Below are 14,082 nucleotides of genomic sequence, written 5' to 3'. Positions count from 1 at the left end.
ATGTTTATCTGCTACTGTAGATGCTTAGCACTACCTGTATTATTGCATCACCCACACAATCTCAGAATACTCTCATTATTATTATTATTTATTTCTTAGCAGATGCCCTTATCTAGGGTAACTTACAATTGTTACAAGATATCACATTATTTTTTTACATATAATCACATTATTTTTACATACAATTACCCATTTATACAGCTGGGTTTTTACAGGAGCAATTTAGGTAGAGTTCAAGGGTACAGCGGCAGTGTCCCCCCACCTGGGATTGAACCTACGACCCTCCAGTCAGGAGTCCAGTGCCCTAACCACTACTCCACACTGCTGCCTATTATGATCACTATCTTGAACTAAAGAATGTCCAAACCACGTTTCATCTGAATACTGAATAAAAACCTCTCTACGGGGTCTAGTTACTGTTAATTGACTAAAATAAAAAATGCCCCCACTTTCACATCACACATCCATATTACATGGATGTTTTATCAGCACACACAACACATGAATGGAAGGAGTGTTTAACAGTGCCACCTAGGGACCAAATCTGGGAACTGCAACCTCAAAAGTTAAACCAGAATAAAGAATTAAGCATGCTGTGTTTATATACCCTGTAAATATTACGTCACCACATATAATGACCTCTGAGAGGCAGAGGGGCTATATTCATTAGTGTTCACTGAAATAGATTTAAAAACACCACCATACACAACTGGCGCTTTGCACTCACAGAAGCAAGGCTTGCAAATCTGTTTGAGATCCTCACTTCTGCTCAGCGGTCAGCACCATTCTAAGCAGCATGTGTTGCATCATTTCCCAGCAACTCCAATATAACTACGACACCAACCAGGATTCTGACAGCTAAAGCACTGGCAAGGCCCTGACAAGCTCACTATACACGAATGACAGAAAGCATAGTTACGAAAACAGAAGTAGAGACTATTGTGGTGCTGCTCTCCAAGCTAAACAGAGCTGTTGGGATTTGTGATGGTACACCTGGAAGAGGATTGCAAAAGCAGTTTCAGATTCTGTGCTTGGTCTGTGTGGGACGCACACTTTCCCTTGACTTCTGTGCATGAATATGGTCCTGTGTTTTTAGGTGTTTGAGTAAATGTCCGCAATGTCCACGATCTGAATGATTTTAGAACAGGATGATGCAAAAAGCATCTCAAAGCCAGGGAATGACAGGTCATTGCTCAAACACAACAGCCTGTATATGAATAGTTATTGAAAGTATTACAGAACACCCTTTACAGTGTTTTTAAAAAACGCAAGGCCTCTGCTGTATCCCGTGCTGTCCTGATTTCAGCAATATATTTTTAACATAACCCCAGTTTTGATATTTTTATATACCTATTCACACATCACACAAATCAAATGGGAAATTCCTTTTTTCAGCTTTTACTGTAGAGCGTTCATGCACACTCCCTCCTGGAACAACACGGGGCTCTGATTGGAATGAGCGGTGTATTACGAGAGCAGAAAACCAGCATTGGAGCATGATCTGGATGCAATTTTTTAATGAATAAATGTATTAAAACCTATGACTATAATAAAAAGTAAGTGCAAACAAGTAATGCAAGTGCAGAAATGTACAGAACAGGTAGGCTATATTACTGCAAACTGTTTTCAGTGAAGACTCTGTGGTATGCATCTGGATTCCAGTATGGACGGCAAACTTTGTCAGCGTTTTATAAAAAATCCTAATTTGGCTTTATATCCGGAAGCTGCTCCATAGCACGCCACAGTGTTAAAAGCGCAGCACGGACGCTTACGTCATCGGTGTCTGTGTCAGGCAGAGCGTCCTGATCGCCAAGATGAAACAGCTGAGAGTTTTGGTTGTATTTTCTATTTGATGTGAACGACTTATACAGTAGGCCTACATACACTCCATCTCTATATTTAGAAATTATTTCTTGGCTAATTTTGTTGCCTTTGTCCCTCTTCTTGCTATCAGTGAATGGAACACAGGGTAATAGAGCTGTCACATTGGTGCAGGCACCTGCCTTTCTGACTCTTGTGTCTTAATTACGGAATTCTACATGAAAAAGGACCGGCATCAGTGAGAAAGTCGCCCCTAAGACAGTGGATGGAAGACGAGACATTTTATGTATCAATTGTCCAGCAGATGGCACTGATGAACACATGGTCACTGCTACGGATATCAAATGAAGCTAATAACACGAATCAAAACAGAGAGTTGAGCTCCTATCCAAATAAATCCTTCTTGACATGGTCAGGTTTTAATGGGAATTAGTCTACAGCAACAAGCTGCCCTTGTGGTCCTCAGACAACGCAGTGACAGCGCATAGCGAGGTGTGGCGAGAGTCACAGGGTGTTTGATGTTTCAAATCAGTGTTGCAGGATTTTTTTGTTATTGTTTTTTTTCTTTATTTTCATCCTCTACTGTCTAGGTATGAGTTGAACTGAACAGTGTTTAGACACAAACAGAAGAGCCCATTAGTCTTGCGTCATGATACACACTTAAACATTCCATATTCCTGCTTCCCAAGCTTCTGCTCCTGTGCAGTTTGCACCATTTTATTTTCTGAAAGTAACATGCAATTCCATCGGCTGACAATACAAAATTAGTGTTACAGTTTCAGTAACGTAGAAGGTACACGAATGAACGTATACATATGTACATTTAGAAACACTAAAAAACATTTGTAATTCAAAGACAAACACTTCAGCTACTGTCTAAGTCTTTCTGAAAGCAATGGCATGGCATCCTTACAAACAGGAGAATAAGAGCTAATAAGAGGTAGTCATGATTTGAAAGTCTTGATTAGAACATGGATTATTCCCCTTTTATACCAGTTACACTGAATATTAAAAAGCTGAAAACATTGTGTTGGGTTGTGTATCACCTCTGGAGTTCAGATGCTTTCATGACCCGTTAAAGCTGCTCTACTGCCAAATATGATATTCTAATTCAGAGAATTACCTTGGCATTGTAAGGCTGTTACTTTGGGGAGTAGGTTTTAATTTAACTTCTGTATGATTGGAATCGTGCTTGTGTATAAAGGGTTGTTGTATATTAGCCTCTATGTAAATGTGAGAGTTTTTAAATGACAGCCAAAATCCCCTTTTCAAAACATGCTGTATAAAATTGCCAAAACAATTAAAAATAAATAAATAATAATAACTTTGAAACTGGAATTGATTTCAGATGGTTGCAGTTTAAAGAGATTAGCTGGATTTTTGGAGGAATTTGAACCCAGGCAGGATGGCAGCCAAACTCTAATGCTTAGGAATGAGCATGCAGTTCTTATTGTATGTATGCTTGATGTCACCACTAATAAGGACCACTTTCTCTGCTATTCCATCAAAGCTCCCGAGTTTGAAGAACACCATTGGAATACCATTATAACAACAGTATATTATTCCGAAGAAACCTTTAGCAGACCACAGCATTATCAGCAATTGCAATATCATTTAGAACAAATGTTGCACACAGGTTACTGATGTAATATAAGATTGTGGCAATGTGCCCCGCCCCTGTGTGCATTTGTGTGTTCTGTGTATGTATGCGTGCGTGTGTTAATGTTGGTGTATAGAGATTGGTACACGGGATATAAACGGGTCTGTGTTTCACGTATATTTAAAAAGTGTAGATTTGTATTTAGGCACGAGGAGAGCACAAATCACTTCACGTGCTGGTTAAATGTAATATGTGAGCACGGGGTTGCACAGAATTAATTCACGTGCTGGGATTCAAGTGAATAATTAATTAGTAATTGAATCCCAGCACAACAGTATAAATAGGCACATTTTTAGTCACTCGTGGTTTTAGGTGTTCAGAGAGTGGAGAACGGGTGAGAGAGAAGGAGAAATACGTTTAAATATCAATTGCTATTACGTGCTGGTAGGACCAGCACGATACTTGTTTATTTAAAACTCACCGTGTTTGTTTGTGTGTCTGTCCGTGCACTGTCTGTTTACTGTCTAGTCCGTTTTGTTTGTCCTTTTATTTTGGCGTATAGTGCCGTGTCCCGTGTTTTTGTGTTTAAAACCTTTTATTTTCTGTTTATTAAATGCTGAGCGCAATCACGCGCCCAGCTTATACCAAACCACATCTCTCTGTCGTTTGTGTTCCTGTTTCTGGTCTGACGCCACCCACTCCGGCCGTCTTTGTGACAAAGATGCACTGGAATTTTGACAAATTCTTAGCCTATATGAATAGGTTGATTTATCATACATGGTTTATAATATTCATAATGATCATATACTTTCTTCAGAGCTATTCCACTACTGTCCCGTCCCCTCCTCCTTCACTCGAACCCGACAGGCAGAGGAATGTCACCTGGTCTGCTCAAACCCTGTGGAAAGGGTCTACACAGGAATGTCACCTGGTCTGCTCAAACCCTGTGAAAAGGGTCTACACAGGAATGCCGCAATGTAATTAAACAGCAGAAAAAAAGGGGAAAACAAGCTCTAATGAAAGCTGGCTTGTGCTGGGCTCAGACGTGAGGAGCACGGGGAGCAGGAAGCACTACAGTGTTTGAACGTCAGTCAATTGTTTATTGTCATTTGGGATCTAGTCAGTTTCATGAATATTGCAGTCAGTTTCAGAAACGTGAACAGGTCCTAATGTCTCTCTCATGTTACAACACTAAGTTGGGGAAAGCCTCTGAGAAGGGTGCACAGTGTTTCAATGGCAATGCACTGTCAGTACTCACCAAGGTAGTTGCGGCTCTTGATCATCTCGGTGATGTTTATCTTGGTGGCCCCCTCAGGGATCTCCACCACCTTGTGGTAGCCCACTTGCATCAGGGTGTGCTTGAAGACCCCCGACACCACCTTGCAGGCCGTGTTGTCCCCCCCGCACACCCCACACTTGTCCATCACCTTGTCTGAGCCCAGGTAATCATCACAGCCGAGGCTCTGGGGGAGGAGAGGGGAGGGACAGTTAGACTACACTAGACACAGACACACCTAATGCCCACACCTTCCACCAATAGCTGTACTGAACGATAGCGCAAAGAGGAGCATGGCCTTATACTTGGGTGCTTGCTGTTTTTTCAGAACATGCAGTAAGTCGTCTGGTTTAAGCCCACACACCTGTCTCTGAGTAAAAATCGAGCTATATTCCAATAAAAGACACTAAGATGGGGGCTAAGATGTTTATAAATCTCAGCATGACTAGACGTCAGCATTGATAAAGTCACATTGAAGCATTGTAAAAGTATATAGGAGGCTGTGTGGTCCAGTGGTTAAAGAAAAGGGCTTGTAATCAGAAGGTCCCCGGGTTCAAATCCCACCTCAGCCACTGACTCATTGTGTGACCCTGAGCAAGTCACTTAACCTCCTTGTGCTCCATCTTTGGGGTGAGATGTAATTGTAAGTGACTCTGCAGCTGATGTATAGTTCACACACCCTAGTCTGTAAGATTAAATTCTGAGATTAGAAAATGTTTAGTAAATGAGGCACTAATCCACAAATAAATGATCTGCCCAGTCTTATAGCTCTCTTGCGATCAAGGCCCAGCAACATCTATACAAATAAGGAGAACACCAGTGCATTCAGGGGGGAAATGGTAATGATCTGTAGTGAACGGTCATATTTTCAAGAATGAAAACTTGGACGACAGTAAGACAAAACCTCTGCATTCCCCAAAAAGTCTTTCACACTACTCCCAGTTGCACTCTTTATTTATTTGGGAACAGATGAGTGCAGATGATGAGAGGCTTCGTGTGTAACGTCCCCCCCACCTTCTCAGCCTCCCTCTCTGAACACCCATAAAACACAGATTCTTAGCTCTCCGAACCTAGTCAAGTCAAGTCAAGCGGGGGGTTTCATTGATAGTGTAACACATTCATTCTTTCCATGGTTTCCAGTAAGAGAAACACAGCGTGGTTGTTCTAAGCTCCCTTCCTTAGCGTTAGCTGTCAGCCTTCTAGGTGCAGTGTGTATACATCTACAGCTGTTCTAATTTTCTCTGGAGGCTGGTTAGCTAAGGCATGCAGCACTCAAAACAGAAGTCTAACGTCCATTAGGTGGGATGAAAATGCTCAAGAAAGGAATTATCAAGTAAAAAAACAGGTGCTGAAACAAGAGTTCTTTCAGATGAGAGAAACATCTTTCAAATAAGAGCACATGTAATGTAATGGGGGTGGCTTGGTGCACGACCGCACACTTCCTTAAAGAGCGTCTTAACCACTGCACAAAAGACCCAGGATCCTTTGCATAAGTAGCTGTTGAACTGTTAACCTCATCTCAGTGACTGGTCTCGGAATTGGTAACACATGAACATGATTGTTCACCCCAGATTTTTTTATAGTTTTTAATACTGAATTTTTGGAATGGCAAATCTCCCTGGTTGTTTTGAGAGGTTTCTTACTAGTTTTAAAATAGATGATAACTAGGTACAGAATTCCAAAGCCATGTGACTTAATTAATTAAAAGCCCATGTACCAAGTTTCACCACAATCAGATGAGTCTAAATCGGTTCTCCTGTTAAGAAGATGATTTTGAGGACCTGATTATCTGAGGAAATGGGCTGAGACCCACGGAAACTCATTTCACACACACTCTCAATTGAAAGGGCTTCAGTTCACTGGTGATCTGAGTTGAAGTCAGACCGATGATCAAATGCCTCTGACGATACACTGGTAAGAGCAGCCTGCTTTCTAACTGTTGCTGTTTTGTGAGCTCAGTCATATTCCCTACTGTACAGTGCAATAGCGCAGTGCGCACTAAATGCTCAACATTTGCTTCTCATTGCTTCCCCCAAATCCGACCACCTTCTCTTAGTTGAGAATTACCTTTAGAGAGAGTAATCAGAGCTTTTATATAGAGTACCTGGGTCTGGCGTGTATCCAGTTCAGTTGGAGACTAAACTAATGACTTAAAGCATTGTAAGGTTGTAATGTACTGTTATTTTGGGAGTAGGCAGTGTAGCACAGTAAGGGATATGCTCATTAATCTGCCATAACAGTGCAGGTTTAAGAGGGTGCTGGTGATTCGCCTGGATTACGTTTTTTTGGGGGGAGGGGGTGCTGGTGCTGGTGCTGGTGATGGATCGAGAGGTTTCCACATGGCTCATTTTTTTTTTTGTCCTATGTACTTGAATAGTTCAAACCCCTAAAATCACACCCCTAGCTACACCACTGATCTGTTGTATCCACAGATTGTGATTTTCACAAATGATATTCTTCCTAACGAAAGCCAAAGCACAATTTATTGGCGAACAAGAAAACAACTTCTTTGTGTATTTGTTATATCTGGAAATATTCCACAGGCTGCTGTATGCTGCCAGTCAGAAACAGAATTCCTTAACCAACATTTGTTGGCAAATGGACAATCCATAAAAAGAATGAAAGATATTCTGCTATGATTGAACATACCAGCATGCGTGTGATAGCGATCTTTACACCTCATCTCACCTGCAAGGGTCAGAATCCATCCCGGCCATAGATCACACAAAACTGCCCAATGCAACAGCACCCCCATTTAATAATCTTATCAGAATGACCACGGTATGGGCAGATTTTTAGCACAGAGCATTACAATCCAGTGTGTTTATGGAGTTTATGCACAGGGGTTCAAAATAAACAGTCCATAATGACTGATAGCCCTTTTAAATGCAACCTTCATTTCAAGCTCTTTTACACCTCAAGCAGCCAAAACATCTGTTCAGCTGAACTACAGGTTAGAAGAAGCAATTACATCAAACTTCTTGTGTGGTTGCTGCACTTTAATTGAGTCTCGCCACTGCCAGCATTCTGTTTCTCTAGAAAATACAGTTGAAAAAACAACTTGTATTAGTCATTCTAACATGTTGCTAGCGCTGGTCTGTCACCCTGCTATATAGGGGCAGTGCTGGGCATAAACAGGAGGTTGTCACCCCTCAGGGGCACTGTATGGGAAGTGCTAGGGATGGTGGTGCTATACAACATGTATGACATTTTGCAGGTCATGATACGATGTGCATCACACTGTGATGTTATGGATCTGAAGGGCTATGATGTGTAATAAGATCAAATGATTGTTCATCATTTTGCTAAAAGGCGGAACCATTTCTTGGACTTCAAATAGGTGTTTTTGGTCCCAGATGACACCCTGAAAGAGTTTATAGATCAGTGTTATTAAGACCAGCAGATATTCAAAGAGGTGTACAAAGTGCTGAGGATTATGTTAAACAGCAGTTAAAGCAACTTTGATCCATTTGCTGTGCTTCTGTATGGATCTCAGAACTGGATACAATAAATATCCATCTCGGCTCGCCCTCATTGACAGGGGAAAGAAATGAGATTACCACAAGAGAGGATTAAGTTGGAACAGAGAAGGTGCAAAACATAAGTTGAAACAAAGTGCTGATTCCTACAATGAGAAGCAGATGTCAGAAACTCAGCACTACATAATTGCAAGGGGATCTGCAACATGCCAGGCACAGATGTAAGCCCCCCCCTAGAGAAACTCTCCAAGAGCTCTGTATTTGCACAGACTGGCCTGATCACTGTAGATTGTGGAGGCATGTAGAGTCCTGATCACAATGTCAGCACGCCAATTTACTCTTACAACTGGGTGAAATAGTGTCCATTTCACAGAAGAAAAATAAAGGCAAAACATGTTACAAAACTAGTAAGAAACAACTCAGAAGTCCCACAGCGGATGTAGGTGAGTTAACTGCCTCTGGATGACAAAGGCCAGCCCTCCAGGTGTCTGCTCTGAGCTCACAGGGTGCCTGGTCAGTAGAGTTCGTTGTAGTGCAGTGAGGTGAAACAGTGCCTGCTGATTTTGCCCTGCGGGAATGTCAGAGGCAACATAACTCTCCTTCTGGAATCCCCAGCAAAGATGGTTGTGCCCTTACCAGATGAGCCGAATCAGCACTACTTTAGCTAAAGTAACATTAGGTAGGCCAAGTTTAGTTTGTATTATTAGTTGTGTAGCATAGTTAGCAAAGACATGGAACTCCAGGTTTGTGTCTGCGGCTGGAGCAAGGCGACAACGGTCAGGGGTTTGAAGATTCATCAAGGGAGAATAAAATGCTTGAGGGAGAAGGGACAAGGGCCTCGCATTGATCAGTACTTCTTTCGAAGTCAGTCAAGTCAGTCGAATGAAATCCAGCGACAGGAAGCAAACCACAGTTTGCAGGATATCAGCACCCCTGTCATAGACGTGAGGAGGACTTGCATGGACACAGTTAGTGATGAACCTAATGATCCTTGTGAACCCAGTCAGACAAACCAGCATAAGAGAGAAAAGAACCTCAACGGGCACAAGCCTGGAGTTAAATGGCCAAGAGCTTGTGAGAGCTTGCATGAGTTCTACGAATTCTGTGGAAATTGATGAAAGTGGCATGGGAAAAACAGGTTGTACCAAGAGCATGGCGCCGAGCAGGTGGAGTCTTTATACCTAAAGAAAAAGATTCTACAAGCATCAATCAGTTTCGTCCTATTTCCCTATTAAACGTAGAAGGCAAGATTTTCTTCAGCATTATTGCTCAGAGATTGTCAACTTACCTATTAAAGAACTGCTTCATTGACACTTCAATACAAAAAGCGGGCATTCCAGGTTTCCCAGGATGCTTAGAACACATCAATGTGATCTGGCAACAAATTCAATCAGCTAAAAAGGAGAGGAAGGAGCTCCATGTGACATTCCTGGATTTGGCTAATGCATATGGTTCAGTACCACATGAACTTCTTTGGGCAGCATTTGATTTTTTCAGTGTACCGATGACAATAACAAATTTAGTGAAAGCCTATTTTGGAGATTTGCAATTTAGTTTTTCAACTTCAGAATTCAGCACTACATGGCAATGCCTAGAGGTTGGAATAATGGCAGGATGCACCATTTCTCCACTGGCTTTTACCATGGCAATGGAAGTAATCATTAGGGCATCAAAATGGGTAGTAGGAGGAGAGCGCTTGGCTTCTGGAATGCGACTACCACCAATTCGAGCATACATGGATGACATGACAACCATGACTACAACAGTAGCCTGCACTAATCGGTTATTGGGCAAATTAACCAATAACATTGAATGGGCACGAATGCAATTCAAGCCCACTAAATCAAGAAGCATCTCTATAATTAAAGGCAAAGTAGTAGATAAAACATTCTTTATTAATGGTGAGGCAATACCAACAGTGTCTGAGAAGCCAGTGAAGAGTCTTGGGAGATGGTACAACGGGGATCTAAAGGACACAGTTCATGTGGGAGAAGTTAGACAACAAGCAGTGGAAGGGTTGAAGAGCATAGACAGCTGCGCTCTACCAGGCAAACTAAAACTCTGGTGCTTTCAGTTTGGTCTACTGCCGAGGTTGCTGTAACCGCTGACTGTGTATGAGGTTTCTTTGACAACAGTAGAGAAGCTGGAAGCTTTAATCAGTTCATACATCAGGAAATGGTTGGGAGTTCCACGCTGCCTCAGCAGAGTGGGACTTCATGGTAAAGGAATACTGCAGCTACCAGTCTCCGCTCTAACCGAGGAGTTTAAGTGCGCCAAGGTCAGACTGGAAATGACATTAGTAGAGTCACGCGATAAATGCGTAAGGGAGGAAGCACCTGTGTTGAAAACTGGAAGAAAGTGGGCGGCAAAGAAAGCTGTGGAAGATGCAAAGGCTGCCCATCGAATTAGTGATATCATGGGGCAAATTCAGCATGGAAGAGGGGGTCTTGGTCTCAGTTCAGCTCCTCCTACATGGCACAAAGCAGGGAGAATGGATGAGATGGGAGAGTGTGGAACAACGCAAGATTGGCTGGCAAGACCTATGGTCAATGGAACAGAGCAGGATCAGTTTCCTCATCACGTCAACATATGATGTTCTCCCATCACCACAGAACCTAAACCTCTGGATAGGAGAGGATCCCTCATGTCCTTTGTGTTCATCACCTGCAACATTAAGGCACATTTTGACAGGATGTAAGGTGGCTCTTAGCCAAGGACGGTTTACTTGGCGCCATGACCAGGTGCTGCGATGTTTGGCCTTAGCATTGGAAGACAAGTGTAACATGACCAATAAGTTGCCACCTGTTCCATCAAAACATTACACACAAAAGATAACATTCCTTCACCCAGGAGAGGAACCACCAAGAAAAGGTGTTAAAACCAATCCTCGCCCAGGACAACTGGAAGCTGCTAAAGACTGGAAAATCCTGCCAGATGTTGGTCAACGGCTTATTTTTCCACCTGAGATTGCCACCACTAACCTTCGACCAGATATTGTCTTGTGGTCTGGATCAGCACGCCTTGTTCACCTGGTAGAGTTAACAGTGCCATGGGAGGATGCTGTAGATGAGGCGTATGAGAGGAAGAAACTGCAGTATGCTCAACTAGCCACTGAAGCGGAACAGCGAGGATGGAAAGTCCGGGTTTACCCAGTGGAAGTGGGTTGTCGAGGATTTGTGGCACACTCTACAACCCGGTTTCTCAGAGACGTCGGATTCAGTGGCCAAGAGTTGCGTTGCACAGTGAAGAACTTATCTGAAACAGCAGAGAGGAGCAGCAACTGGCTGTGGTTGAGACGGAAAGATTCTGGCTGATGTACAGGTAAGTAAGCTGGGCTGAGTTGAGTGGGGGACGGAGGGGGGTGATGCTGGGATGCCAGAATCACCGTCGAGCCCTCTTGAGGTGTCGTGGGCTAGTCGACGAAACACTGAGGATGGAAGGTGCCCACTTGAAGACCCCAGAGATGTACCCTACTTAGCTCAATCCAGACGGTTGTCATGCTGATGCGCTGGGGAGGCCGCAGTGTGGTTGATCCCCGGAGCCAGCATCGCAGCCGTTGTGTGTGCTGATGCTCCAGGGAGGCAAAATGAGCTGATCCCTGGAGCCAGCATTACACTTCAGCCATTGACACCAGACAGAAGGATATCTACATCATCATATGGAAGGAAACGTAAATAGATGGAGACACATATGGATCACATTAGTTTACTGTAAAGCTACGTCTTAGTTGGTGCTTATCTTGGCGAAAGCCGAGTTCAAATCAGCATGAAGTTTTAACATCTACTCTCGTGTAATGGAAATCATGTGTGTTTCCTTTGACAAAATATAAGGAGTGTGCAAATTACACCCTGAAGTAAAACACTTTGATAAATAGAGGTCAATGTACTTCAACCCTGACACATCCCACCCCAGTGACTGAACTAAAACCATCTATATTACCCATCTATTCTGACAAGCCTGACAAAGTTGGGACAAATATTAAACAATCATTTCCATATTACTTGTTTGTTTATCTGAAATTGGTCTTAAGGGAAAGAATGCACGTAATAAAAAGCAGATTTCTATCGCATTTATTTTTGAGTTTTAACTCTGTGTCAGAGTCATTAAATCACAAATGGTATTTTGGCATCTCGTAAACAATCTGTTTCCAATCACAGCGTTTTCAGGGGGTGGGGGGTTATTTTAAGTCCCCAAGCATTCCTTTCCATGTTATTGTTCAGCTGGCTTTTCTGGTCTTTTTAGGCAAGAGAAGTATTGGGCTAAGCTGGGAGGGACAGAAAAGACCCACAACACAGCAAGGCTAAAACACTGTTTAAATCAAATAGTGGTTGACACGGTGCTTCAGAACCCTTGACTTTAGTAACATGACTATAATGGCTTGACCACGGCGGTTAGAGTTCAGGGACTCTCGTACTTCTGCTTGTACAGCTGTCCATAGGCCTGGTCCTTTCTATCTTTCTAACTTTATTAACAGCCCATATTGGCCTCAATATTCTGATTAAAGAAATGTGCTTCTAAAATTTGAGAATCTCTGTGTTATTCAGCAATGGCTGATGCTTTAATTGTCACACACACTTTTATTTGTCAGCATAGAGCTGCTTTTGGTCTGTAAAAAACAGAACGCTTGTACATAAAGGATGCAACATATTTGTATATGGTAAGTTTTCTGTCCTCCAGCAATGCAAACAGTACTCAACAAACTATGTTACAACTAAAACCATGGGTGCAAGTTGATAAGCCTCATTTTTTGAACCAGCAAAACTGTATTTGAAGTTTCTGATGGCTTGGGATTGTAATAATAGGTCACAGGTTCTTTGTCTGGGAGCTATAAATACAGCTCTGAGAGTTGTCTAACCTTGACACAATAAACTATGCCATATACAGTTCTATGTACAGTACAGTATACCACAGTCCTTGAAATACTTCAACTGAAGTCATGTGTCAAAATATCAAATAATTTTTACTTAGATTTATAAAACCGCCTTTCAAATTATGAAAAAAAGTGCGTTACAACATTCTTTACCATGAGTTATTGAGAACGTCAGAATATGGAGGCGCCTGTCTTTCATGTATATATGTCTGTCACACTTAATTAACTTTTTGATATACTGTACTAATAGCACTACTTTTGTATTTATAGCTTAACATATTTGTCAGAAAATATCTTGGCATTGAAGGTTAAGTTAATATTAAAAAGTACCTCAGACAAATGACAGAACTGTTTCATACTAAGTGAGTTATTAGCAGTGGAATGTAACAAGTGTTATTCAGAGTGTGACTCACAGGTGACCGGCCAGGCTGTGCTGCACTTACTGGTAGAGCAGGGGAATCATTGCTCATACATGTTATACAGTGCTGACAGGCCAGGCTGGTAGAGCACAGGGACTGTACATGTTATACAGTAGACTCCTCACCATTAAGACCACTCTGTGACAGACCCCTTCAGTGTGTAAACAGTCAGAAGATCTCCCTTAATTAGGACCATTTTATGCAGAGTGATACCACCATACTGTACTTTCACAATTACTGTACACTTGGATGCAACCCAGTGTCAATAACTGCAGCACATTACAAGACCAGTTAGACCTATATGCACATACCCATATAACCTCTCAAACAGCAGGGGCAACATTGATATCTGGGGCAGATTCACTGAGCATGTATTCCAGTGTGAAGTTTTCATTGATTTTAGGAACATAAAAAGATGGGGTGCAAACTTAGCACTGGAGCATTCATACTTGTTAATCTATTTCAATTTATTTAATATACAAGGTCTAGTGCTAGTCGGTATGTGACTGACTTCTACAGTTAAGACGTTGTAATAATGGATGGTGCCTTCCTCACAAGGGTGTGTGACAGTCTGGCTCGCAGTGGTTGACGTCACGGACCAGGAAGTAGAAACCAAA

At 42.2% G+C, this 14,082-nt stretch overlaps 1 protein-coding gene across 2 annotated transcripts in view; it reads right to left on the bottom strand.

The window, feature by feature from the left end:
• Positions 1-14,082, bottom strand: part of LOC117963175 (thrombospondin type-1 domain-containing protein 4-like) — a 154,515-nt gene that overhangs the window by 20,971 nt on the left and 119,462 nt on the right. For both annotated transcript variants that reach the window (XM_058994888.1, XM_058994889.1), the window contains one exon: positions 4,680-4,884. In XM_058994888.1, coding sequence (XP_058850871.1) covers positions 4,680-4,884 — 205 coding nt within the window. The remainder of the gene's footprint in view (positions 1-4,679; positions 4,885-14,082) is intronic.

Source organism: Acipenser ruthenus, chromosome 21 (assembly GCF_902713425.1).
Source record: "Acipenser ruthenus chromosome 21, fAciRut3.2 maternal haplotype, whole genome shotgun sequence".
NCBI classification, from domain to species: domain Eukaryota; kingdom Metazoa; phylum Chordata; class Actinopteri; order Acipenseriformes; family Acipenseridae; genus Acipenser; species Acipenser ruthenus.
This window is presented reverse-complemented; position numbering and strand designations above follow the sequence as displayed.